The sequence below is a fragment of the Neodiprion lecontei genome, chromosome 4 (genome assembly GCF_021901455.1).
Source record: "Neodiprion lecontei isolate iyNeoLeco1 chromosome 4, iyNeoLeco1.1, whole genome shotgun sequence".
Lineage (NCBI taxonomy): Eukaryota > Metazoa > Arthropoda > Insecta > Hymenoptera > Diprionidae > Neodiprion > Neodiprion lecontei.
In genome coordinates this window covers 34,292,717-34,319,452 of record NC_060263.1, presented here as the reverse complement: position 1 = coordinate 34,319,452, position 26,736 = coordinate 34,292,717, and the positions used below count along the sequence as shown (strand labels likewise).

Below are 26,736 nucleotides of genomic sequence, written 5' to 3'. Positions count from 1 at the left end.
CACGATTATTGTTTACGTCACGTTTGACTGAAACTATTAGAAAGTTGATAATATTTTACCGCTGGATTATCCTTTAGAATCGGTCACAGCCGATCAAATTTCCATTAACAACTCCTCTGCATCGATTTCGCTATCGAAAAGTAAGACTCTTTTATTGTGTTCAGCAATCTATTATATACAAGGTGTACTTGTGTACTACTTAGGATCGTGAGGTCGATTATTCCGGTGTATATTATACGTAAGATAAAGTTTTCAATCACGTTGAAACCGTTATTCGAAATTATTCTTATTCCACGGATTATTGTCATTTTTATATCACTCAGTTCACTGAATTATGAATCGTTGTCATTTTATGTCCATTATACCGATGCTATGATACATTTATTTCCGTCGGAAAAGGGTCGAACATTGAATCAATCACCTGTTTACAAAGTCGGTAGATTTTGTTGCTTTGATGTAATTTTTTTCCAGAAACTGTGAAAGAAACGGGATCCGAGTATGATTAGTTTATTCTTTTGCAATCGTGTATCATAATGTACGTTTATTAATGAAATGAAACAAATTTCGCGTTGAAATTCTGCGTCGGATAAAGAATACAAACCGGTGTTACATATTTTTATAATCCTAATGTTTGGCTTCTTCTCAATCGCATCTCGCGTTATGCAGCTTTCGAGTTTCCGCATATATTTAACCGTGCATTATGAAAACAAAAATAGCGTTCTGTTCTTCCACGTGCTACTTGTAGACGTGTGTACATAACGAACGACACTCATGAAACGTGAAGAAGGGGTCATTGTCCAACTTCTCTTCGTCGACGTCACATCGTGGTGAACGAATATATTTATAAATAAATTGTATAAATACTGCACAAAATAATGCAACATTATACCGATCATTAATGCGAAAAATGTACATCTTAGTTTAAAATGAACAAATTAAAACGGAAATAAACGGTCCAAGATAATTTGTTGCTATACACGTGTGTATATAACGGATTCGTTTTCGTTAATTTTGTTACACCTTTCAACAGCCTATACATGACGTGTGTGCGAAGTTACGCATACCAGTTCACGTTTCTTTTACATATTATTGTATTGTACCTACGTATATATAATATACGTGATGTGTAATAATTATTACACGCCGCGCAGGTACTTACAGCGTGTGTGCCGCTATAATAATTTAATCAGACATCAGACACGTGCGCAAAATACGTAACTTACTTACGTCGATTCGTAACGCCGAGAGATTTTTCACCTACGATAAAATATACCCACGCTGTAAAAGTAACTGCGTGAAAACAATTGGGCTCTAGTTTTTCTTCTGTACCTATTTCACACAGAAAACTCTGATGTGTAAAAATTCTTTTGTTGTTTTGGTCATGCATTTTACTGGGGCGTTTGTATAACCTGTAATTTGGTACTTCGTGACTGTTGTAAAATGTTTTTTTCTTCCCAAATAACGCTGTATAAACTATAGATCAAAACGAACGGAAAACTATAGATTAAAACACACGGAACGGACAGAACGGAACAGTAAATGTCACAGTAGGTTGTTGAAATAAAAGTACGCGAAGACCGATCGAAGCAAAAATTTAGCGACGACTTTTTGTAAAAGAGATGTCATAAATAGTGAGTTTTGTTTCCAGCAAATTTTTTCTTCCTAACGCAGTTAACCTTCAATTGTTTCCGGAAGCCCAAGTCATTAATAAACATACTGTACATGCAGAGTGGCGACGGTTTTAATGGCTTCGTCAATTTCATTGCAAAAGTAGGTACAAATCAACTTTTCAAATTTATCCCTCGCGATTCAAGTACACGATTGAAAAGAAAAAATGACGAAGCGGTCGAATCTCTATTCGATTACGTACAGACTTATCCTTTTTCCGCTATTATACATGATATCACCGACCGAAAGCTACTCATGCTAATGAGACAAGCCCCCCGAAATTGTTTCGACGATCGGTAATCGTTGTTCTTCGTTGATTATGCCTGCGCGTTGTTATATTCTACACGAGTATTGTATCGTTGTGAAACACAGTGCCGTTCGAGTGATCAAATGCGTATCGAGAAGCAACAACAACAAACTTTTGTGTAGGTACGTTTGTAAACTCTGCGTGTATGTGCGTATATTTATTATCGCGAACAAGATTGAAGAGAAGACAGCGATAGAACGAGCCGCATGCTCTCCGTGCTCCTAATTAGGCTCTCTCTGTAACGCATCAAAGCCTCGAGATGGATACGGATGTTGATCGCGCTCGGCTGCTCCCCGGAAGAACACCGGAAGTTGCGGCTAAGAGTAGCGCGTGTCCGTCTTGAATTTTCTGCCATTACGCCGGAGGATCTTAATCTTATATACACATGCGAAAATTATGGTAAAAAGGGAGATACGTACCAGAAACGTCTTTGGCCTAAAAATGGGAATTCGTTTCGATTTCTCACGTTGTTTCGAACGGTAGAGAACCGTAATCGTTGACTTGAAATACTGCATTGTCCATCGGCTCTTTCGGAGCCGGGTATGGAATTTTGATTAAACAAGCACTGCGACGTGGATCACCGTCAGCTCTATTAACTGTAAACTAAACATTTTTCTATCAAGATTCACGGAGATGTGGTCAGTCGACTGCTGCAAGTTGTGGTTTTTTTTTTTTCAGGAACGTGCCAACCGCCTCTCGTCTTCTTCGTCTTCTTCGTCTTCTTCATCTTCTTCTTCCTCCTCCTCTTCCACTACACAACTTTTTACTTCTTCCGTTTTCTCCTCGCGATGACGGTACAACTTCACAGCTGTGGCTAACTACAGCTACCGCAGCTACATGTATACAGGTATTATCGAAAGAAACTCCGCTACGTTTCTTGCGTTATTATACCATTTAGAATTCTTTCATCGGTGTATGTATAAGAAACAATCCGAAGCTAGCTCTCGAGTTTCTCCGTAGATGAAAAAATCGCTGAAAACGTGTCAGAATCGCGCAGAGCAGTTTTCTTTCAACTTCATTGCGAGAGGCGCGGTTATCACGCCTGAATATTTGTATGAGATTGTTACGAAACCGGAAGTAACCGGTCGAGATAATTACACGTGAGCAATTACGCAGCTTCTATCGATCATCGCGATCTTTGACAGTCGCGTTTGCTTTTACAAACTTCGTTATAATAATGCAGTTTAATCGACCGGAATTGAAAAATTCGTCACCGTCAGCGTTTGGCAAAATGCTACCTCGCAAGTATCTGACTATCTATACTTTTATACATAGATACGTGTTTTCTTCGATTCCGTGGGCATTGTTTAAAAAAATCTCACGGCGATTTTCTTTCACGAGGTTCAACATTATGTTTATAAACTATGTTTTCACGAAGTGGGTGATCGGAAAAAAATGAAGGTTTATTTGCGGCGGTCCAATATACATATATGTGTATATATATATGTCTACATATATTCATATAAATATTAGACGGCATGACAGTGCGTTTTGTCTTTCAGCGAGTCATCCGCAGGTGATTCTTCCGACATTCCAACGAACGAATCGCAATATTACGCGTGCAAAGTTCGGACTCCGTTGACGAATCGTTATCAGTGACGAGTGTCCGCGAAAGCTGATTCTTCGGCAAATTTTCCTCGAACACCTTCGACTTCGACTCGCCGTGAGTAAATCCCGCTTCTTACGATCCCCTGGCAATACTTTTCGCCAGTTGTCTCGGTGCGATTCATCTACCAGATGGATTCTTGTCCTTGAAAGATGCGCTCGAGGTGAACGACTGCGGACTCATCGCCGTCGTTCGATGTTACATCTCTGTGAAATTCCCCCTTGCTATACTCCTTCCGCATGCAAAAAGAATATTAATCCTCGGATGTTTTACGCTCAATCCAAACCACGAGATTATTCTCCTCGGTATCCTTCGCTTCTCGTCAAATAATCCTGGATATACACAGACAGACCTTTACGGACGTGTAGATTTGTTTGCGGCGGCGGAGATCGTCGTTCGACATCGTTGCGCTCGCGTTGCTTCTTCGTCTAAAACCTACCGATTACTCAAAAATTCAACAAAGAATCGAAGTCGAGAGTCGTAACCTCGTTTCAGAAACCGTGCTGGTTAACTCTTCGGGTCACACCGAGAAACGAATTGAGTTTCTTTGCATGCACCGAGTGTGTGGGATCGGCAAGACGTACGCGGAGAAGCGCGTGTCCGGCCCCTTGATTTAATCGCGACGTAATCGGGCTTCCAGGAAAGGGGCTATATTTTAGGTACAAGGTGCTTTCGTCGTCGAAACGGTGCAGGTACCGTTGTTGCGGAAGCCTGACCATCGTCTTTTTTCTCCATTGGAACGCATTGCGCGTGCCTGCATCGCGTCGTTTGTTTTTAAATATCGATACCCTCGATATACCCGATAGCCGATCAGCGATCTTCCGATTCAACGATCGTCGTTCTCGATCCGAACGGCCCCGCCTATTGTTCTCTACAATCTCGGCTAACTCGAGGCGCGGACTTTGTTCTACCTACATAGATCAATCCGCTGCGGTGCAACCTCCGCTATTGCCGCCTGCAACTTTAATTTCCCGGTTAACGGACTGGATGTACTTTAACAGCACCTCGTTTGCACTTCGTGACAGAGTTTTGAATTAATTGTCCTAATTTTTTTTACCAACAGCGGTGAGGCTTTCTTCAGTGTTTATGTTATCCTCGGACTCGGTTTCGCCCAAAACTGTATTCAAGTAGCTTAGTAAACTTCGAAAAGTCATTCGGAAATATTTCGAAAGATTGGAAATTACTTGAATGAAATTAACTTCAAATGAAAACTTACAAAGCATTTCGGAAGGTATCAAACGATTCGATTGTCTTGGTGAGATTATCGACGTCGTTTTTCGACTCGCTTTGCAGCGCGGAGGAGTAAAAACAGCCGCGGGTTAATAATTCGGTAAAGTAGGTACCTGCTTATAGTCCCAGGGTGTCTTGACGACCTGAAAAAACCTAATAATTCTTAAATGTCATGAAATGTCACGAAAATTTACCAATGAACGTTGAAAATTTTATTTTTAGCCTAATCGGTAACTCAGATTTCGATATACGGAACAGTGATAGGTACTCGTTGAAATTTTTTTTTTCAAATTTGCTTCTCTTGCATAGATAGATCGATTTAAAGAAAATGTGATTTTTTTTTCTCCCCATGTATGGAACATATTATTATATTTATTGCTCGTACCGCTAATGTAATATGTGAAATTCGATAAATCGATATGTTAATGTCAAGTTGCTTGCTGTACGTTAAAATATTTGGCAAATAACATTTAAAGATGTTGCAATTGTAATTGTGGCTCGTAAAAACGGTTACGAAAAAATTCCTATCTTTATTCCTAAAAAAAAAAAAAAACCTTAAATGTCATAATTTCCTGGACGGCGAAAAAACGGACAATGTCTCAGATGCGTTCGGAGTGGTTACCATGCGTTTTGCAGCGAGAGATTCGCTGCTGCGGGTGTCCGAGGTGTAGCCGAGTATTGCGCGATCTCGTCTTTTTGCAAACCTCTTTCCATTCCTCACGCCGCAGTTCTTCGCCGTTTACCTCTGGCAACTCGATTCGCACACCTAGGATATCCCATCCATCCCACATGGGAATGCTCCTTGGTGCTCAGTGACCGAAACTCGATTCTCGCATGTTGCACTACTTGTATCTACCTACTCTGATTGGCTCAGACCGTGGTAAAAAATACTTTGCAATTACTCCTACCGTTAAGAAACTAACTCGTGTTTTTCTTTCCACACTTTTCCACTTCGTCGTCTGCGATGCTCACTGATCGCGCGTTTATCTTTCTCCTTTTTTTGGTTTTTTTTTGTTTTTTTCTTTTGATTCTGTAACGTACGGTTTAAAGTGCAACGGTGCGTCCATCAATGTTGCAATGACCATTCTCGAACGGAATGCTTCTACGGGAAGACGAATCCTGTTCGCAGACGCTTCGCGAAGCAAAAGAATGCCCCGGTTCATTGGAAGTATGACGGGTTAACTAATCAATTCCCGTATAGCAGCATCAGCGATATTTCCATCGACTTATGGGAAAAGGATTTCGCGAAATCGTTGAACTTGTTACAAAGGAATTGTTGAGAATATTCGCCGGATCTTCCACAGCACCGGAGTGCAAAGTATGACGACCGTGAAGTAAATCGGGTATATAACAACTGTGCAGCGAGCGAAAGCGATTTAGCGGATGGAGAAAAGACTAGCAATAACGTCTATTCTTCGTTCGGGGAAATACTCCTAATTCTTGATTTCGATAAATTATTATCGCTGGTAAATAAATGAAATCGAGAAACGATGCAAAGGCTGAATCACTTTTGTCTTTACACCATCGTTCAGGGCTTTGCCTGACCGGCACTGCACTGTCGATTTATGGTGAATCTCGCAACATCGACGGTGTTCGAAGACTGTCTACCTTACCTTTGCCACTCTTTGCAACGCGTGCATGCAGTTGTACATTTAGCTCAGCCATCGGCGCATGTACCTGACCAGTCTTGTGTTTTGCGTTATTAACATTTTCAGCCGTCAGTCGTGCGTCGCTTTTTCCGTTTTTGCTGTCCACATCCTTTTATACGTACTAATTGCCAGCTCAGAATTCCTGCTGGTCGCTTATACACTCTTCTTGCTCGAAAGGCGCGTGGCGTGGCGTATTACCGTAATTTTTACACAGTTTTGCAACCGCGAAAAGAAGAAGCGCTAACTCATTGTGTTCACTGTATAGGCAAGTAAGCATATATAACCCGTGTATAACGTAACGCGATCAATTTCACCAACGATTTTGTCTTCACACCTGAATAACCGAGTTTTTTTAGAGAATTTTCACGGTCCAGTTTTAATATAGACCAACTGCCACGGCTCTTGATAATTTTCAAATTCTCTCATGTGTAATCGCGGGCTCGTTAAAACTATACGACCATCGTCTCCTCGAAAGTGACGAAAACACGTGTTTTACCGTCCTATTCAATCGGTGATCTAGGCCACTCTCTTTTCTCAAAAGTAAGATCTACTCGTACTCGGACACACAATGCGGTCTCTCTAATCGTAAGCTACGGCTGTGTAAAGACGCGATTGTGTCTAGCCGCGAGATCATCGCTTCCGGAAATGACCGCTCAGGTTAGATGACTTTGATACGATTACAGTTAGTTGGCACGAACCTGCGGTGCAGGTAGGCGGTGTTGAAATATTTAAACTAGATAAACCGCGTTCTCGAAATGTCTGATTTCTTAGTTAATTCTCTCTTTTTCGACGTTCTCGTTACGGTTCTTGCATTTAATTCTACACACCTACCTGTGCCTGTACACAAGTACGGAAATAGGTATGAAATCGGGGGGCGTGTAATTAGCCAGCAAACCGCGTCGCTCCGTGTCTAGCCTTTCCAAATTACTGCGGCAAAACGGGCTCTTCTTAAATATCGTGCTACTGCCTCATTCTTCCACTTCTCTTGTACAATGAAAACGAAAAATAACAGTACCCGACACACGTCGATGTAACATACACGTGAGGTAAGTGTACCACTTACCGACACGGTTAGATCCAATTATTGACCCTCTTATTTTGCAAAATTATAAATGGACGGTACAAATTGTGAATTTCTCGACAACTGAAACCAATTGCTGAAGGTTTGAAGACGCTGCTAATTCATTTTTTCGTAATTTCAGAACTAAGGATCAAACAGATACATCCAAAAAAGGTCAATAATCGGAACAGGGTCGATAACTGGTACACTTACCTTATACTCGTAACTCGAACCAATTTTCTTCCCTGAAAATTATCTTCGTTTTACACAGAGTGGCGACGGGTACGGAAAAATCGGGAAAACCGAGAATATTTAGGAAATTATGATGAACCGTAGGGAAAAACGTACATTTTTATAAATTGTTTTCAAAATGCAACTATGCTTTACAATTTCAGCTAAGCTTATTTTCGGAAACGGTATTTGCTCAATTTCCAAAACTGATGTGAAACTAAGCGATATTGTGTGTTGTTTCGGAATCTAATTTCATATATGGAAGGTGCACAATTTTTGGAGCATTGATCGTAAAAGCTGCCCCACATTACCTAAATTTTGTGGAAAAAGATGCGGAGAATTTTAAATATTTAGACGATAAAAGTCAGGGAAAAGTTGGATAATTTTATTTGAGCAAAATAAAACTACCATTTTTTTTGACTCTCTATCAAATTCGGTGTGCCTCAAGTATCCGGATCGAGTTTTCCTAGGGGACGAGGACAATTGTCTCTTCCAATTACACTAGACCAAGTTAATAATTTTCTCGTCTTTTCAAATTTTCGCGAATTCTTTAGGAAATTTCCCGGGTCGGCCTCATCAACGATCTCGTTATAGCATACTGCGGATTCAGAATGAAGCATTGATCGGATGACGGGCGAGCTGCGCAGCATGCTGCAGAATCTCTATCTGGAGCACGGGAGCGTTGGGTTAGGAGGAGGAGAGGAGAGGAGAGGAGAGGAGAGGAGAGGAGAGGAGAGGAGAGGAGAGGAGAGAAAGAGGTCCTAGTTTTTGCGTCCTTGTAAAACTTTGGCACGGTGTATCCTGCGTCCTCTTGTCTGCCTTGTATCGTGTACGTCACCGGAGAAACATAGACGAAAAGAGAGAGAAGAAGATGAATAGAGAAAAAGAGGTTTTAAGAGACGCTTGGTTTTAGCGTGGAAAGATAAACCGGGACTCTTCTTCTATAATGACGTTTTCATGTTTCTGCACTAGTTACAACGAATTTGCGTGGTGAAAATTTTGGAAAAATTTTTAACACGAGTATATTGTTTTCGAGTAACGGATCTCGTGGATATCGTGTATCCATTAACCGCAAGTTAACAAAAAAATTGAATCACATCACATAACGTGTGATAACGGCAATCGACGCACTTACTAAAATAATTAAAATTATCAGAGTTCATTATCCTTGTTTTAACTCTCGAAAAAATTTTCACCTTCATGTGATTGGTTTTGAAAAATTGATGAGAAACGGGACGAACGATGATTATTAGTCACGGCTGTATTCGATCGTTATTTACGTCGCCCCTTCCGGATGTCGTTGCATCGACAACTCTATTGTTTTATAAATTTCACCCCAGATTCGTTTCAAGGCTGTCCGTTCATCCGTTTCTTCCTGCTGGGACGTGAGTCTGTTTAAACGAGCGACAAATTGGCGGTGGTTCCGTATATTCATCGTATGTAGAAGATACGTATAGTCAATTACCGGCAATAGCCTCGGAAGATTCGCGCATTGTTTCAGTGTAAAACAGCGACCGACACTTGAGAACGCGGCGCGTAGATTTCTGATGCGAAAATGACAAGCCTACGTGTGCGATCCATGTGGGTATCATGCGAGAATCGACATGTGCTTTGCAACATGGACGAATTTATTGCAGTTTGCAGGCTAGGCAGTTGAATCGATGCGTACAGTGCGGTAATTGTTATACTCATGGAACGACCGAAAGTATTACAAACGTGGAGGTATACTTGAGGGATGTGTTCCCAATCACGATGGATAAACGCCGTTTGTATGTTCGCGCTTTTACAACGTAATAACATCAAATTCCCCGTGCAATCAGTTTCCATTAATCTGGTCGATATATCGACCAGCGGTCAGGTCGGGGACTCCAAATAAGAAATTCGTTGAAATTATTTATAAATTTCACGTCTAATAAATGGTCGATTTGAACTGATATTTCCCCGACGTTAAAAGGTTTACGGCACGTTGTCACGAATGACTCAACGCCGTACCGACGGCACATTCGTCGAGGCTGTATTTACAATCTCATCGATTCATCTCGCCCTCCTTTTATTTCACCTCCAACCTCATCCTCTCTTGGCAAACATTCGCGAATAGCGAATAGCGAATAGCGAATATCGCTGTGTCCATGTACCGATTACATTTAATAAAAATCAAAGTTGTAAACCTTCGTTGACGGTATACGTATAGCTTCACAAGGTATGACCGGCGTTTTCTTCGACTTGTAATTTCTGACTCATTTTATACCGTGGAAAATTAACCTTCGTATCGAAATTTTAATCAGAACGCGAGCGAAAGTGTGCAAAATCGTCTTGTATCGAAGAAATTGTAGAGAAAGGCTATTTCATTTACGCTGGTATCGTTGACTTTGTTGTTGTTATTACTGACATTGCTTTGGACAGCGATGATATGCATTATATATTCGTTGCGCAGTGCCAGAGACGCGATGCTGTTGAACGGAAGAAAGTGATTTCTTAAACTTCCTGACGAAAAGAAAGATAGAAAAAAAAGAAAATTGATAGCAGGAGATTGGATTCTATAATATGGTAACATAAGATGCAAATCCTCATGCACAGTATCTGTAGGCGTATAACATTATACATATATTTATGTAGTCTGCTTATGGTGCGTTTTAATATTTTATTCTTCCTATGCCATCCTTTTATGTATGTACTAGCATACAATATTATTGATTTTGGCTCTCTTCGACGGAACCGCGGAGGCAATTTAATGCTGACGTTGCATTATATACCTGTAAAGGTTACACAATCGTCGGATACATCTTATCGAACGAAGATTAATCAACGCCCTATATTCAAAATCACTCCTCCGATACATTGAATTTCATTGATTTTCTACTCAAATAAATAAAGAATACTCTCCTTATACCATTTATATTAAGACATCAAATAATTCACGATTTAACCCCTTCAGGGACGGTGTTGCATGTATGCAACATTAGATTATTTTCAGTTTTTCTAGAACTACGGGTACGTTTTACTACTAATGAGCAGGTATATAATTAAGTTTCTCCGACTCCAGTATACCTCAGTACTATGTCTTTTGACCCAACAACCTCACAATAATTTTTTAATAAACAATCAATGTGCAAAAAAAAATAAAATTATTCTTATTTAAGAAAATATCGGTATTGAAAACGGTTTTCATTGAATTGAAGTCAAATTTCATATACTGAGATTTTTGAGGTCGCTGAATATGAATCCGATATAAATATTTTACAATTTGAAAATTCAAAATCGCGGATCCAATAAATGTGGACGGTACGCCCAAAATTTCAAAATTTTTAATAAAAAAAATTTCACCTTATTCTACATGAAATTTGTGCTCGAAAGTATTCTTGATATTTTTTTTTTTATTAAACATGTCATTTTCTCGAAAAAAATCAGTTATATGTCCGATAATATAGGCTGACAAAAACTTACCATCAAACCCTAAAACTAGACTATACTGTTCCGAAGTTTTTTGATGCGCTGAATCCGAAGCTGGTAATAAATATACCTGTAATAGTAAATATACATCGTGCAGATTTTGTTACGATATTTATATAAATTCAATAAAAATGGCCGCCATCTTAAATCCGCCATTTAAAATTTTTCAATTCTGACCGTGCGATAGTAGTCAGCGGCCTCAAAAACCTATAGTTCATTGACGATTTTTATTTTTCATGCCAATGAAAAATGTGTTCCTGATAGGGTTAAATCGCAATGCGGAACGTGGTGAATTGTAGTCGCAGGATTCAATAAATCCATCTCGACCAATCAATCTTTAACTGGTTCAATTGAACGTCCTTATACCGCACACTTGCCTTTGACCCATACGACTCTATATTTGTAATCTAAAACCCAACTCCACGCGTTTCTTGCTGTACGAAGCGAAAGGAAACGAAAGTTTTTCGGCTAATAAATAAATAGACATCGTCTCTTTACCCCTGTCGACTTGCACCAGGGTGCCAGGGACACGCGCCGCGATGTCCTGTTTAGTCCTGCAGACGCTGCAGTCGTCCTGGCTGACGCAGTGCTGTGCGATAGTGCTTTGTTCATGATTCTAAGCCGAGAAACTGTATAACGTCAAAAGGTCTAGACTTCGTTTGTAAATAAAGCTGCAGCAGCCCGCACTATTACGGAAAACTGTGCAGAGCCTTTCAACGCGTACAATTACACCAGTGGCTTGTACAACCCCTTTCAAAACTTTACTGAACACTGTGGTTAAATTCTTGCAAAACCGAATCCAATTTCAAGTACCGTTTTGTGTTTTTTGTCTGTTAAAAGATTTTTATAGATTGGGTGGCAATGACTGCGTCAGATGAATAGGAACTGATGAATGAATTAAATGACTGCGTCACTACGAAATATCAACAAGATTTAACAAGCTGTACAATGCTGCGAACATTTCGTGTTCTGATATGGCCGTATTTTTTATCTCACTATATTCCATCGTTTCTATTCTGATCCATCGGTATTGCAATCCTATTTCATTCGTTTCTCCTTTGTTGCGCATTCCTCCATTATTCCATCATTCCTCGGCTGTTCCATATTCCTATCTTATTCCATCGTTCCTCTCCCATTCCACATTTCTATTCTATTCCATCGTTCCTCTCCCATTCCAAATTCCTACCCTATTCCACTGTTCCTCTCCAGTGCCGTATTTCTCCATCATTCCATCATTCCTCTCCTGTTCCACATTTCTATCGTATTCCATCGTTCCTCTCCCCTTCCACATTTCTACCCTATTCCATTGTTCCTTTCCTGTTTCACCGTTCCAATCATCCGTAGATACTGAACTGATTTTTACTCGCAAGTTACGGAGGCGGAATTAATTTATTGCTTTACGTACGTTTGACGGAAAGCGCCCGCGAACTCGTTGACAAACCTTGAATCGTCGTGTAGTGTACAGGCAACGTTTTCTGCATGTGGCTTGTCACAGAAGATCAGCACGTGCCCTGCTGATGCTGCATGCAGCGCACTCCCCTATAGGTCGAGGTAGGTATACTTAAGCTGCAGCTCTGCGGGCGTTCAACATGAGTCACGGTAAAGCGGTAAGCTGACAATTGGATTGTTGTTCAGCTCCGTATGTCCGCAACCACATATGGTCGAAAATTTGGCGATATTGGCAAACCACCAAAGCCGCAGCAGCGGCTGCACCTCGTTTCACCAGGTGTAACGCGTTCTTTATTTTTCTATTTCGCCTTTTTACTTTCGTTTCAATGGAAATAAATCCACGACTATCCTCCTCGTCTGGCAAGTACATTATAACGAATCATGAAGTTGGATAGCAAGAAGTTACGCAGAGTTCACTAAACATACTTGAGCCGATTTGTCATCTTTTGCGATAAGATTTTTTTTTTTTTTGTTTTTAAATATAGTTTCTTCGTGCTTCTTCAGGTAACAGTCTGCGCCACCCGCTTCTTAGACTGACAGCATTTCGTGCACATCCCTCTGGTACGATGCATTATATCGTTATTTAGCTTCTAGAGGTCAACAGACAATGTCTTTGGTTTTTGTGTGTTCGTGTGTCTGTTAAATATGGAGATCTCGGATTGTGGATTATATACGCGGAACGGAGTCAAGCCGTACCGACCTCTTTAAGTTTTTATTCCACGATCGAAATAACGTCAAGCTCACTTTTCATCTACCTTAAAATATATTGTACCCTCGCGAGTTTTCTCCAACTCTTGATATTTGGAGACCAAGTTTAATTCGATGGGCTAAATTATCGGAGTTTCAATTGCCGACGTGTATAACAACCATTCGAATGAAAATGTAATCTGATTTACACTTGGCTGTGGTAAAATTTTTTTCAATTTTACGTAAAACACGGTCTTCTTTTCTTTCGTGAAGCAGCGTAATTTTGATCCGTTGTAATTGAATTCTTTAAAAATAATGTAATCAGCTATCGTTGCTGAAATAAAGACAAATACATTCGTATTAAGTTACCTTAAAAGAGATCACTTTTCATCAGTTAGTGACGTGGCTCCGAAAACGTAAGAGTATACCTGTGTGTATAATACGAGATACATAACGAGTCATTGAAGATAATTGAATTAGCGCGCTGTGATAATATATTTCAATTAAAGTTTGAATTGCTTTTTTTTTTCCTATTATTATATTTATCGACCGTTAGTCCCGCGCCAGCAATACCGAAAATGGGGTCGAGAGCGCCAAGACGCTCCGTTCGAATTTTTTCACAACTAACGTACGTACGCAACGTCGCGTCGGCTTCAATTAATCCTTATCGTTAATTAACCGACGGGACGTCCGATTCGGGGGAAGCCTCGTGATTCCGGCTGTATGTAGGTATTGTACGTACAATTAGGTGTGCACAATACACACTTCGTCAGCTACATGCACATGCGTGTACGTACATCGGAACACCGCACCCACACGTTTCAAATACATCATATTATATTATACAGGATGTCACGTTGCGCGTTGAGCGTAGCGACTCGGCAAGTAACCATGATTCCTTTACAGTTTATAATTTAATATATAGTAACTGTTACTTCCCCCTACCTCGCCTTATTTTCTTATTCGCCAAGCCCTGCTTTACTCAACTTTAAATATACGGTTCAAGTTCGAAAAGCTGATTAGAATTTTTTGAAATTCAGCAAATCGTAGCGTTGATGCGAAACTTGTAATCATATTTTGCAAACTCAGCTGATCGATTCGAAAACATAATTATATAAAATTTTCAGCGATATTTACTCACCCTAAAGTTGGTACTAATTAATCACAGCCTGAAATAATAAACTGTTAAAGATTTTATTCGCATCAAGATTAACAGATAACTTAATTCACGTGTATAATTACATACTGCTTGTATAAAACGGCGGTAAATCGTTTGTAATTAAACCTTTGAACCTGCGAAGAAAAACCGACAAAGAGAGAAAGTTTTATCGGTGTAATTCTTGATTGCAAAATTCGTCTTGGACCTTGATAATTGGGATAGATCTCCAGACGAGACAATGAAACGTTTACTTCGGTGTTTGGAACCCGCCTTGCCGCCGCCAAAAGCAGCGACACACACGCACGCGCGCACACATATACGGAAGTGCTAAAATACGCGATGTATATAATTAGGGCACACACTATATACGTATACATACATATATATTGTGCAGCAAATTCCTGATGATGCATGTATGCTCCTCGTGTGCATTTACCCTTCCATTTAATAAATAGTCGGCCTATTATTCAATTATCTACTCGCTTTGCACAGTGTTCCTGCATCGTGCAACTTCGAACTTATCCTGTAGAAATCTTCGACTCGTATCCAAGGAGAAATGTGAAATCGTCGTGAAAATTTACTCGCTCATTCACGGATATTGGAAAGAAATGAGAATCGTCATTGCGGAACGAAGTTCGAAAACTCTTCGCAATATTTTAAAGCTCGAATATTTATACGGTTAATTGCATGGCAAACTGTCGAGGCAAATGACGAGTCTAAGGGTCTCTTCTCTTCGCTTGCTGAGCCCGTTTGCCTAATATTAACTCGGTATTTTAGTACCTGGGAGCTGGCTATCCGTGGCCCGATATTTTGTGATTCTTGTTGCCGTTCTTCAACTTCCACTCTGTACATGTGGAAATTCTACACTGTCGTCGTAATCGCGGTTTTTAATGCGGAAATTCAAATCTCGCTATCTTGCAACGAGCCGTGAACACCTGCGGTCAACAGGGATAAATTGTCTAGTTTCTTTGTTTTATTACAATATCGCTTTACCTCCAGCTGCATGGAATTATTATTTAAGGTTATTTATTCATTGCGTAGTTGTAATACATAATTTTTTTTCTCGTACGTTTCTAATAGAAATACAAAAAATTGACGTTACAGTCGTTATCAATTCCATGGAGAATTAGATCCTTGATACGCTTGGAAAAAAAGAGAGCGCAGCGAGAAACAAGAAAATTTGTTACATCTGATTTAATCTGGACAAGAAAAAAAAAATCTATCTAGCCTTTCATCTCAAAAAACGTTAATATTAGGTACAAACAACACGGAAACAAACTATAATGAATAACATAAATTTGTCTAAACTACGCACGATTTTACTCCAAGTAACGTTTGTTGAAATTTTCACGCCTAAATAATCGTCCGTAAAGTGTCAATTTCGTGTCTTCGGCCTGTCTGTCGACATGTAAACTAAACAAATCTCGAGCAATGGTATCACGAAATAATTGCTACTAGTTTACCAAGAAAATTACCACCGATTTGCGTCAGGATTTTTACACTTTCTTATACTCGCAACCGAGTCCAGGAGATACAGAACATCCCGAGAAAATGGGCGGCGCCATTTTCGTTTGGAAATCTTGAAGAAAAACTGAGGTAATTTCTTCACCCCAGAAGAAATTCCAGGTTCGTGTATTTTTCAACGCGCGTAATAAATAATTTACTGCTAGTCATTAATTTTCACGAAATATATGTAAAAAGATCAAACCTGTACAAGGATTGCGATGGTTATTTTTTAATTTTTCAATTATTTTGTACTTTATCGAAGGTTCTTATAAACTTGTAAGATCTGTCATTTATGTTAACGACTAACTCGCGCTTATTCAGTAAAACAAACATTTCGTCCGAAATTCCTCGACATTTTGAGGAAATAAACCGATTTTTCATAAATTGAAAAAATTCCGCAATATCGTTCCTTTCCTTTTGTTAATTGCAAAAAATCACCAACGGATGTGCAATACACGATCTTTTAGGTGCTGCATAAAACCTCTACTTATTCCATACTCGTACGCGTTTTTGTTTACTCCCTATAGAATTACATGAAAAGAGTGAGAGAGAATGTTTCGTTAAAATCGTTAATGGAATATGTTCTTTTTTTTTTCTCCTATCATGAACCGGAATACTTTGTAAAATCTGTATAACATGTATAATATACGTGTACACTATGTTCATCAAACATCGGAACGTAAAGGGAAAAGTGGGTTTTTAATAAGAGCCGATACAGAGGATACGTGAATACTTATTAGCTTCCCGTGTAATAAGCTGGGTGGAAGGTTGTTATATATATATATTTTGCATGCAGCAAAGTTGTACCTTACACGTTTAACGGTATACCAAACCTCGAACACGAACCAAGAAATATATATCCATCGACTCGAGGAGATTCTTTACATCATGCAGTATGGAAGAAAACATGAGCAGCGTAATTCATGAGAACATATAACGCTTGTAATACTTTTTTGTGCTTATTTATTTATTTATTTATTTATTTATTTATTTATTTATTTATTTATTCTAACGAAGATTCCAGCAGACCATTCAGTCGTTGGCAAAATTAGCAGTTGTTACAGTTATTATTTTGTCTACTCGCGTGCAATGGATAGTTCAATAATTACAAATCGTAAACGCTGTATAATATCTAATTTTCCGTTCGGCAAGAATATAATTAAATGGTTAAATGAAGTTTGGTTTGACACGGTGAATAAATATCGATCAATTTAAATATAACTACGTTCTCGCCAATTACACCAAATGGATATTTTAATACAGACTTGACCACAAAATAAAAATATTTTTTCTATTTTCCTCCAACAGTTTTTTTTTTTTTTTTTTTTTTTTCGCGTCATGTGAAATTTGACAAAGAATTCTTAGATTCAATTCGTCTTGATCATATGTTAATATTTGTCTGAAGAAGAGAAAAAAAAAAAAGAAAAAAAAGAAAAAGAAAGTCTACTTATTATTTTTCGGGTAAAAGGAGTGAATTCATTCGTACATTCTGCCGAATTTACTGCCGATATTGATAAATCGTAACCCTTGAACCGTATCGTGTTAATCTCGGCCCTCTTTTATACTTTTGAGCCGTGTCTGCAGCGACGCGAAAAATTCCCGAAGATGACCCTGCTCCACGGTCAGCTAAACTCTTCGCATCGTTTACCTCCGCGTATTGATTGAGGTGAATGGACGACGGGGACGTCGTCGTCGTCGTCGTCGTCGTCGTCGTCGTCGTCGTCGTCGTCGTCGTCGTTGTCGTTTCGTAGCTTCCTAGTCCTCGGCGTCGGCGTCGGCGTCGGCGTCACGGGGGTGGAAGCACGCCGATGTCAGACCCGGCTGGAGGCGAGAGAGACGAACGATCGGGGGAGAGAGAGAGAGTGAGCGCGCGGGGAGGGGGGGGGGGGGAGGGGGAGGGAAAAGCGAGATGGTATATACCGAGTTTATACCCGGTGGTTTCCAGTCTGCTGCGAGCTCTACAGACGAATCGTCGGGAGAGTTTTGTCGTGCGCTGATAACACGGCATCGATATTTAACCACAGCTTAAAAACCAAAGTATAAAGATTTAATTGTTGTTGTTATTTTTTTTTTTTTGTTGTTTCTTTCTTTCTGTTTTTATTGTGGATATATTAATACAAAATATACACGTATATCAGATATTAAAATATCCGCGAGTAAAGTTAAATATAATCGATTAAAAAAATTTGTATTACACATATCAGTTGTTAATTGATCGAACCGCACATTTTCTCACTCTTACTTTCCTTTCTTATCTCTGTTCTTATTCATTTCTCATTTTTGTTTTACGTTTTTTTTTTTCTTTTTTTTCCTACCACGTATCGAAAAGTGCCAGAACGGAGTGAATCTTAAAAATAAATTGTCAGTTTAAACTCGATTTTATTTTCGATATTTATCTGTATTTTATTTTTATTTTCTCTGCTCGTATCTGTATAAAGTCGGATATTTCACAACCGCGCTCCCCCGCTGCAGAGAGAAGACTTGCTCTGGTACTTCCGGTTGGTGATTGAAAAATATCACTCTCGAACGTACCTGCATCTTCTTTTCGGTCTTGTTTTTCAACGATTTGAATAAAAAGTTCTGCGATTCAAATACCAAACGAATAACAATCATCATGGCCACTTATGCCGCCTACCGACACATCGAATTGGACAACGTTGGCTATGGAAAGAAGAGGTAAAACAGTTGCAAAAAATATTCTAATTGTAAGAAGAATAGAAGTAAAACATGCGCGTACGCGTATTGTATCATCAGCTGATCGTTGACGGTCCGTGAAATAGAGAAGTTTTCTCGATCCAGAGGGTAAATGATCTTCCGATTATAAATCACCAGATGTGTTCTATTGTATGCAATGAACAAAGTGGCGAAACGAGCTGCTATGCGTTTGTAATGTCTCACTGCATAATAATTATTATAGCAATCTTTCTTAACTACTTGCGAAATACTTTGTAAAGTATGTGTATAGCGGAATGACACCTATGTGCAGACTAGACAGTCGTTATGATACAATAATATATACACCTCGAGTTGCTTGTGTCACACGAACTTCTCAGCGTAATTATTAATCGCGGTGTTATTACGAGCTTTTAACGTCGAGAAGAAAAGTTTTTTTTTTTTTTGAAAAATCTTTCGATAAACTCATATACCTTCTTTGACCTTGCACGAGGTTTAGTCTTATCGCATACGTCGGTAACACCATGACTCTACCGAGGATTAAAATCTGCTCGCGGATAGAAAACGCTGCGGAATTCCCGAGAATTTTTCTTCGCGAAAACCACACGACTTCCGTTTGCGGTTCTACGATTTTATATATATTTCTGCATTTCTTGTTTTTTTTTTTTTTTTCCTCTTCCGTTGCGGATAATTGTCATGTTTCACGGATGTGTGGATTTCGATCATTTTTGTAATATATCGCAAAAAAAAAAATATATATATATATATATATATATATGTATATACGTATATTCATTTATATTTCACCCTAAATGAGAATCGCAATATGCAAACAGAGCTTTGGCTAGAGAAGATTATGCGAGAAATTGCGACTCGCGAAATATGGTGAGAAAATAAGGGTGGCCGGGGTCAAATACGTTCCAGAATCGAGGATTTCCGGGTATTTGCAATAAACGGACGAGGGAAATGGCTCTTGATTGCGTGCTGCAGTGTCTGCACCGACTTTAGGAAGGCGATTGCCGGGGCGTCTAGACTCCGGAGTCTCGGTCTACGTAGTCTAGGCTCTAGACTGTTTGTTCTTATACCGTCTTCATAACTATGCAAACCACCACGCAGTACAGCAAAGACTCGGCAAGTCTCTGTTTCAAGTCTCAAGTTTGCGCCATTTAACAAATTCCAGGTGATACGCTTTTTACCGATTTATTTCGTAGTGATAGGATTTTCGTGGTAGGAACGCGTGCGATTCCAATTTAGGTACTTAATTTGTGAGACGAAAAATCTGAAATCGCGTCGTTAAATGAGAATTATTGACTTTCTTATCTTAGCCAATGAACTTTGTTAGCAGAATTTTAAACCTTTTTTTTTTTTTTGTTATTTTTGCTCAAAAAATTATTGCAGCATTTCGTGATGCAGTCGATGCTGCTGCTGCACAGCTTAGAAAGCGTGACTGACTTTAACGGATGTATTAAGTGTAGCCCTCTTGCTTCAGCTGTTCATTCACTAGCCGTGAAATACTCGGGAAGATATCTGTAGATTTGAATCCCCGCCTCATTTTGTGCCGGAAACTTTATCACGATAATCAATTGTCATTTTATGGAGATTATATTTCCCGATCGAAGTCTGAAAATTAGCTTCGAGAGATTCAATCGATTTTGTATTTTGTTTATCATCACAGCGGCTTGGAATTAAAACCATTGGAGAGAATGTTGAGAGTTGAAATATCAGAACGATTTTGATGATATAAATTACGATTCGATAACAGCTACGGTCGGTCGGTTTAGTCAAAAGATAGATTATAGGGAGTTTGAAACTCCGTTGGAATCAGTGAATATTTTCTTTTCTCTACACCGCACTTCTGACCTATAGTTACATTTACAGTGACCGATGTTTGTCCCCTTGATATTCCAGCTGTAATTATCCGATAAAAAAATCACTTCCGGGAACGGCATTTAATTTCTATTAATCGTTTCGATCCTTCGTATCAGCCCATCCCTTACTCCGCGTTCCATATCGATGGACGCGGCTATAGCTATAAACACATGGAATAGATGGACGAATGGATGGATAGACATACGGATAGATAGATAGATAGATAGATACGGATACATATTTATACCACTAGGCGTGTTTTACTCACGTCGTTAATTTCTTCCCTTCGCCCCCGGCACCAGCTGACTATTCCATCCCACTTGGCGTTTAACTCCTCTTATTTGGGAACACATCGCGGAACAATGCGAGCTTTGTGAACATTCGAAGTGACGTAAATGGCGCATAAGGCTCGCGTTGTCTCTGAGGTACGAGTGTTCCTCGAGCTTTTATCATCAACTAGAGTGTACGTAGAGAGGCGAGGGTGCAGTTTCGCGTCTACTGCATTTCTCTTTATGCACGATACTCTGCAATCCCGTGTTTGCGTAAGACGGAGAGGATGAATCGGCGTGAAATTTTGTTGAACCAGTGAACCGGTGAACCAGTGTTTACTTGTTCTTTTGATTTTGATTCTTTCATTTGCATTCTTCTTGATTCGTCGTCTGCAATGGTATCGCTAACTTCAACTACATATATATGCATTAAGAAAGAAAAAAAAAGAAAAGAAAAACAGGACTGATTTGAAACGTGAATAAAATCCGAACGCGTTGACCGATTTCCGAAAATTTTATTCTGATTGAAACTAAAAGAATGAATCTTGCATATCGCGTTTGAAAATTTGAAAAATCTTTATTCGTTGTTGAGCAATACGCTCGTGAAGTCAAGTTTTGAAAAAATCGCAGAGAGACTGTAAAAAATTAATATTACAGAATGTTGAAGCTTAATTACGATGTTAAATTATTATTCCTGGACTAATTTTTTTTTCGATTCAATTGCTTAAAAAATATTTGGCAGCACTGTGCGTTTTATTTATTTCGTTGATTTTTAATATTTCAAAGTTTTTTAATAATCAATATTGATGAACACGAAAAGGCAAATGGGGGACGGAATACGTTTATATGGTTTTACGTGTCCTCCGCTTACGGTTACTACTGCCAGAAGCGAGGTTGAAGTTCGTAACTTTATCGTAATGAAACATTGGGAAAAAAATCACTACTTTCTTAAGTGTACAATGATTTTGAAGGAACTAAGATTTTGAAATATGAGTGTGTTTTGTTTTACAGTGCGACCTCTTAATAGAGCCGCTCACGGGCTGTGAGGAGAATACATTTCTCGGTGTAAATTAATTCAAGTTCTATTTAATTGAAGATGACGGTGTAAAAATATAACATCAAATTTCCGTTCTTTCTGTATTTTTACGAGTTGTAATGTCATTTGTCACATTTTTCTTGTACTTCAAGTCTCTGATCGAATCGTTGAGAATAACGTTATTAACTTCAATACGGTTGCCAGAACTTTCCTTCGCCAGAATGCAATATCTCTTTTACCGAAGAGCAAGAGAACAGGCACATCGTGTGACTTCAGCTTCCACGAATCAGTGAAAATTTCTATTCCACGACTGAAAATGTGACGCTTTAGGTAATTAGTTAATATCAGAAAAGTCAGCCTTAAGGCCATCTCAAAAAATCTAAAATGTTCGTTATAAATGTTGTCGACTGAATCAATTTTGGTCAAGTTTTCGATATCGGTTGCGATCGACTTTTTTTTGATTGTGAATTTTCTTTCTTGATAATGTCTCTCGAAAACTGAATTTTAACTTTGAAGCGCGCATTCGTTAATTTTACCAGAAACGTTTAATATCATGTGAGTAAAATCTCGGAGAATTTCTAAAACGCCAGAATTAATCTTAGATTCACGAATTCAGAAGGAAATTGAATTGACCATTCTTGAATATAAATTTTTTTTCAATCTCCCAGCAACTTTTTCAAAATCTGTTTTACAAAGAGCGAGTATCTCAACAACGACTAAAGATTTTCCAGATTTTCAAACGCGAAATAAAAAAATCGTTATTTTACATTCGAGAAGAAAAAGAAAATACATATTCTTGAAAATTGCTCAACACCTTCGGATTTTATTCACGTTTCAAATCGGTCCCGTTTTTGTTTTTGGCCCACCTAACGTATTACGTCGCGATATTCGTCTACCGCATATTCCAGCCACTTTCGACAATAGGAGGGCCTACTTTTTTTTTCTTTCTCGCCTAACGACAGCTCTCGAACTACGGTCAAGTGCAATCCGATCGCCGGTGGTTCCGCCACGGTCTTGACGATGCTTTTCCCCTCCGCGCGCGGAACGTGCAGATAGACTTTCAATTCACCGTTAACTTAGTTACGTTCGTTCGTTTGCGATGCGAGTCGAGCAAAGTCCCGCGTTCATTATGTCCCGGCTACGCCACACTTTACTCTGCACCAAGAGAGAGAGAGAGAGAAAGAAAGAGAGAGAGAGAGAGAGATCCAGTTCCCCAGAGCCAATGCACATCTAGGTAGCGAATGATATGTGAATGATGCACTCGCGTACATTCGATGTTGTAATTATACAAGGAAAATATATAGTTTTCTGCTTTCTATTCGTGCGTGCAGCGCGATGCGACGATGCACCTGTCTCATTACAGCGAAACGCAATAATTCTGCACCGTGTAACGCAAGATGACATTGACCGTGTAACACTGGGAGAAAAGAACTGCTGTATGATATCGATTATGCATGGCTGTACGCATGTTCGACCTCAATGATATATAGTTCGGTCTATCAAATGTACGGTGGAAATCAACTCGAGTCAGAGGATTTTTTTTTATCCCAGATAATATATTCGTATATCATTTATATACTTTGCTGCGATTTTTCACCCCTTATTTTTTGTCTTTCATTTTACGAATATTATACATATAAGACGACTTCGTCGTGAACGACCGGCGTCACTTCAAACTGTTACATATGTATTGTATACCTATAGCATATCTACTTCCGGACGGGAATTGAATTGCTCACGCTAGGCGACTAAATGCCACGATTTAGCTTGATATACGTATGTAGTAACTCTTCGGTATATACATATACATTGTGTCATATGGACGACGATATTTTTTGACCTAAAAATTATGAATATTCCGTTTTACGTACTTAAAATATATTCACATATGTATATATCCGCACGAAGGATGATCTCGGGCATAATTTTTAACGATATACGGCAGTGAGTGAAGAAGAATTTTTGTTGCGCAAGCAAAAAGAAAAAAAAATTTTTTTTACACTTTGTCATAATTATTAATAGCCAAAGAAGTATTTTATTTCAGTTCCAAGAAAATAGTGTTCAAAACAACGGTTTGTCTTGTAATATAAAACTAAATTTTCGAATTTGAATTAACCAAACATTTACTATCGCCATATCTGAAATGCCGTATACAATAACTACGTAAATTTGACATCTTTTTTTTTTTTTTTTGCTCCGAGTGCTCGATAATTACTGGGTTCATGCGTTCGGGTTTCGGAGAGCTGACGAATATTGAGTAATGGTTCGTAGCTGAAATAAAAAAAAAAAAAAGAAATAAAAAATAACCCTTATATACACTCCGTCTGTTTCCGAATCGCGATCCTTCCCCGCGACGGCAAGTATCGGACATAGATGCCCGCAAACTGCCCCTCGCCTCTGCATCATGCCTTGTAGGTATATGTGTAAGGTAAGTCTAGACGTCGAGGTGTATATCGGGTGATCCGCGACTTCCGTGGGCGCGTACCTAGTAGGTAAAAATATCGCGTTACAAAGTAAGCTCCGATCCTCCTCCTCCTCCTCCTCCTCCTTATTTCTAGCACGGACACGTTCGCACGGATCGCACTCGATAGCCCCGTTACTGCTCCTCGAGTGTTGCGCACCCACACAGAGGCATTTACGTCGAGGCGATCGCGGGGGTTAGTCACCCTCGGCGCGTGCCGGGGCTTCCCCGGGTCGGGGCTTCCGGAATAGCGGGTCTCCGTTCACCGGGAAGCCGTACCGACGTCACGAACCCGTCACGTATACGTTTGACCGTGTGTGGAAACGTACGCGGGCCTTATCGGGTTCTCCGTCTCACAGAGAGAGAGAGAGAGAGAGAAAGAGAGAGAGAGGCATACGTGAGAAGGGAGAAAAGAAACGCGATCACTCGTGGAATTGACCCTCGCCGATCGTGTGACACGTATCGCGTTTATTAACAGCCTTCAAAACATCTCCGTGTAATCGTTGGCTCTGTGCTTTGCAGCTTTGTATAATGTACCATACTTACAAGGAACAATGTTTCTACAAGTGCTGTGATGACAATGAGCTTTGATGCAAAAGACGTTGTGAATCACTTCGAGCTCGCACTGTATCGTGTATGCTGTTTATTTATTTTTATCTTTTCTTCTCGTTTCTACCTCCTTCAGATCTTGATCTTTGCGCGTTTGGTAGATCGATGATCGTTAATGTGGATCAGGACACCAGTGTGGCTTTTGCGACTGATGAGGTGTAATTTAGGTTGCTCGATTCAGTGTACCTGAATTCTTTATTGGTGAAGATAACCATGACTTATGCTATGAGCACTTTTAGAGAAGAAGAATGCGACCGTGAAGCTATTCGGGCGTGCATGAAACCTTCGAGTTATTTACAGAAAATTTTTGATATAAATAGACGATATACTTCATTACAACGTAATTGATCAATTAGTTAAGTCGTCGATGAATTTATGTTGGATCGATTGGATTCCTGTAGCCAATAAGGATAAACTAAAGTCTGTTTATAAATAACCGCGGTCGGTTAAAGACGCAGTCGAACTGTTTTCCGTAGAAGGTTCGACGATTAAGGGGAGACATGAAAAAAAAAGTTCAGATCTTCACAAATGCCAATTGAATTTTATCCCATTGTCGGCATATTTTCACTGCCTACTCCCCTTAATACCATCAAGATACGATATCCTTCAAGCTCTTGCAATTTCTCGATACGATCAACGCCGACTTGGCGTTAAATCGAACTCACCGCTTCTTCTTGCAATCGGTCGCAATCCTACGCTATTAATTGCGTCGATGATGGAGACCAATTGTTTTATTGTATCTTTCTTCGGAATTGGACCGGCTCACCGAATTTGTCCACCTTAGCTCGGGACCTTGCCAAGACGCTTAAAAGCGGAAGTTGACAATTATTTTTTGATTACGTTTTTTTGTAAAATGATTTTCGATATGGCGTCACGCTGGCAGAGGTTGATATTCTTAACTGTCGTGCGAGTTGGATTTATATGATGGGAAAAAGTTGACCCTGCACCAACTGCAACGACAAGGTTCAACAATTAGCTAAGAACCGCGGTGTCTAGGATAAATTCGAATTCGAAGCACATCTCATGCGTAAAGAAACGGCTCGGCTACACGTTCGTAATCACGTTAATTGCCTTGGGTAACTTCGATCTTTGTAGCTATGACTTCCGCGTCCTTTCCAACGCGGACATTAATCGGTCGAGATTATTCGATCACGGTTTGGTTCGGTTCAAGAATAAGTCTTTTTTTTCTTATTTCGTCTTCTTTGTTTTTTTTTCTTTCTTTCTCTCTCTCTCTCTCTGTCAAACCTGCAGGTGGAAAAAAGTCGTTCCGTGAAGTGAACATCGCTGACGAAGACATAATCGATTCCTAACCGCAGATAAATCTCGCTCGGGTTTTTTTGTCGGTCAGTTTTGACTTTGTCCGTAGACTGAGAGCTGTGCTGTATTTGCCGGTTTTGACACGCGCGAGCGAAACAATTTAGCTGTGATGAAAAATAACGGGATCACGATTATCTTGGTTTCACGTCGCAGCAGTCGTCGATCATAACTCCGGATACTTTGGGATTTTTTTTTATCGTCTCTTGAGTATAAAAATTAATCATGCATTTATACTTGATTGTCGTTTCGTTTGAATTACGCCGTTCTCAGTGTAAAAGCAAAATCCTTGATTTATACGGATGTCACTTCGTCATACGAACGTTGTCATTAATCTCGAATCTTACCGTTTCAGAGTTCTCATAATTTCGTCTCTGATCGACGAGGTCGATCGCTGGAAGAAACGAAAGTCAACGTTTAAATTTCCCGAATCGGTTGTCACGAAATCGTCCTAGAATCGGCGGTCCGGGTAATGGGAACGAGGAAGAGAACCGTCTGCACGG

General features: G+C 39.5%; 1 protein-coding gene across 6 annotated transcripts in view; it reads left to right on the top strand.

Moving 5' to 3' along the window:
- Positions 1-26,736, top strand: part of LOC107219784 (microtubule-associated protein Jupiter) — a 58,923-nt gene that overhangs the window by 24,689 nt on the left and 7,498 nt on the right. The window contains exons 1-2 of one of the 6 annotated variants that reach the window (XM_046736654.1): positions 17,923-18,039; positions 18,441-18,678. The exons of 2 other annotated variants lie outside the window; for them this stretch is intronic. In XM_046736654.1, coding sequence (XP_046592610.1) covers positions 18,617-18,678 — 62 coding nt within the window. In that variant the 5' untranslated portion in view covers positions 17,923-18,039; positions 18,441-18,616. Of the gene's footprint in view, positions 1-17,922; positions 18,040-18,082; positions 18,679-26,736 lie in introns of those variants that run through there. 3 more of the 6 variants (XM_046736655.1, XM_015658134.2, XM_015658142.2) reach the window with 3 other exon arrangements.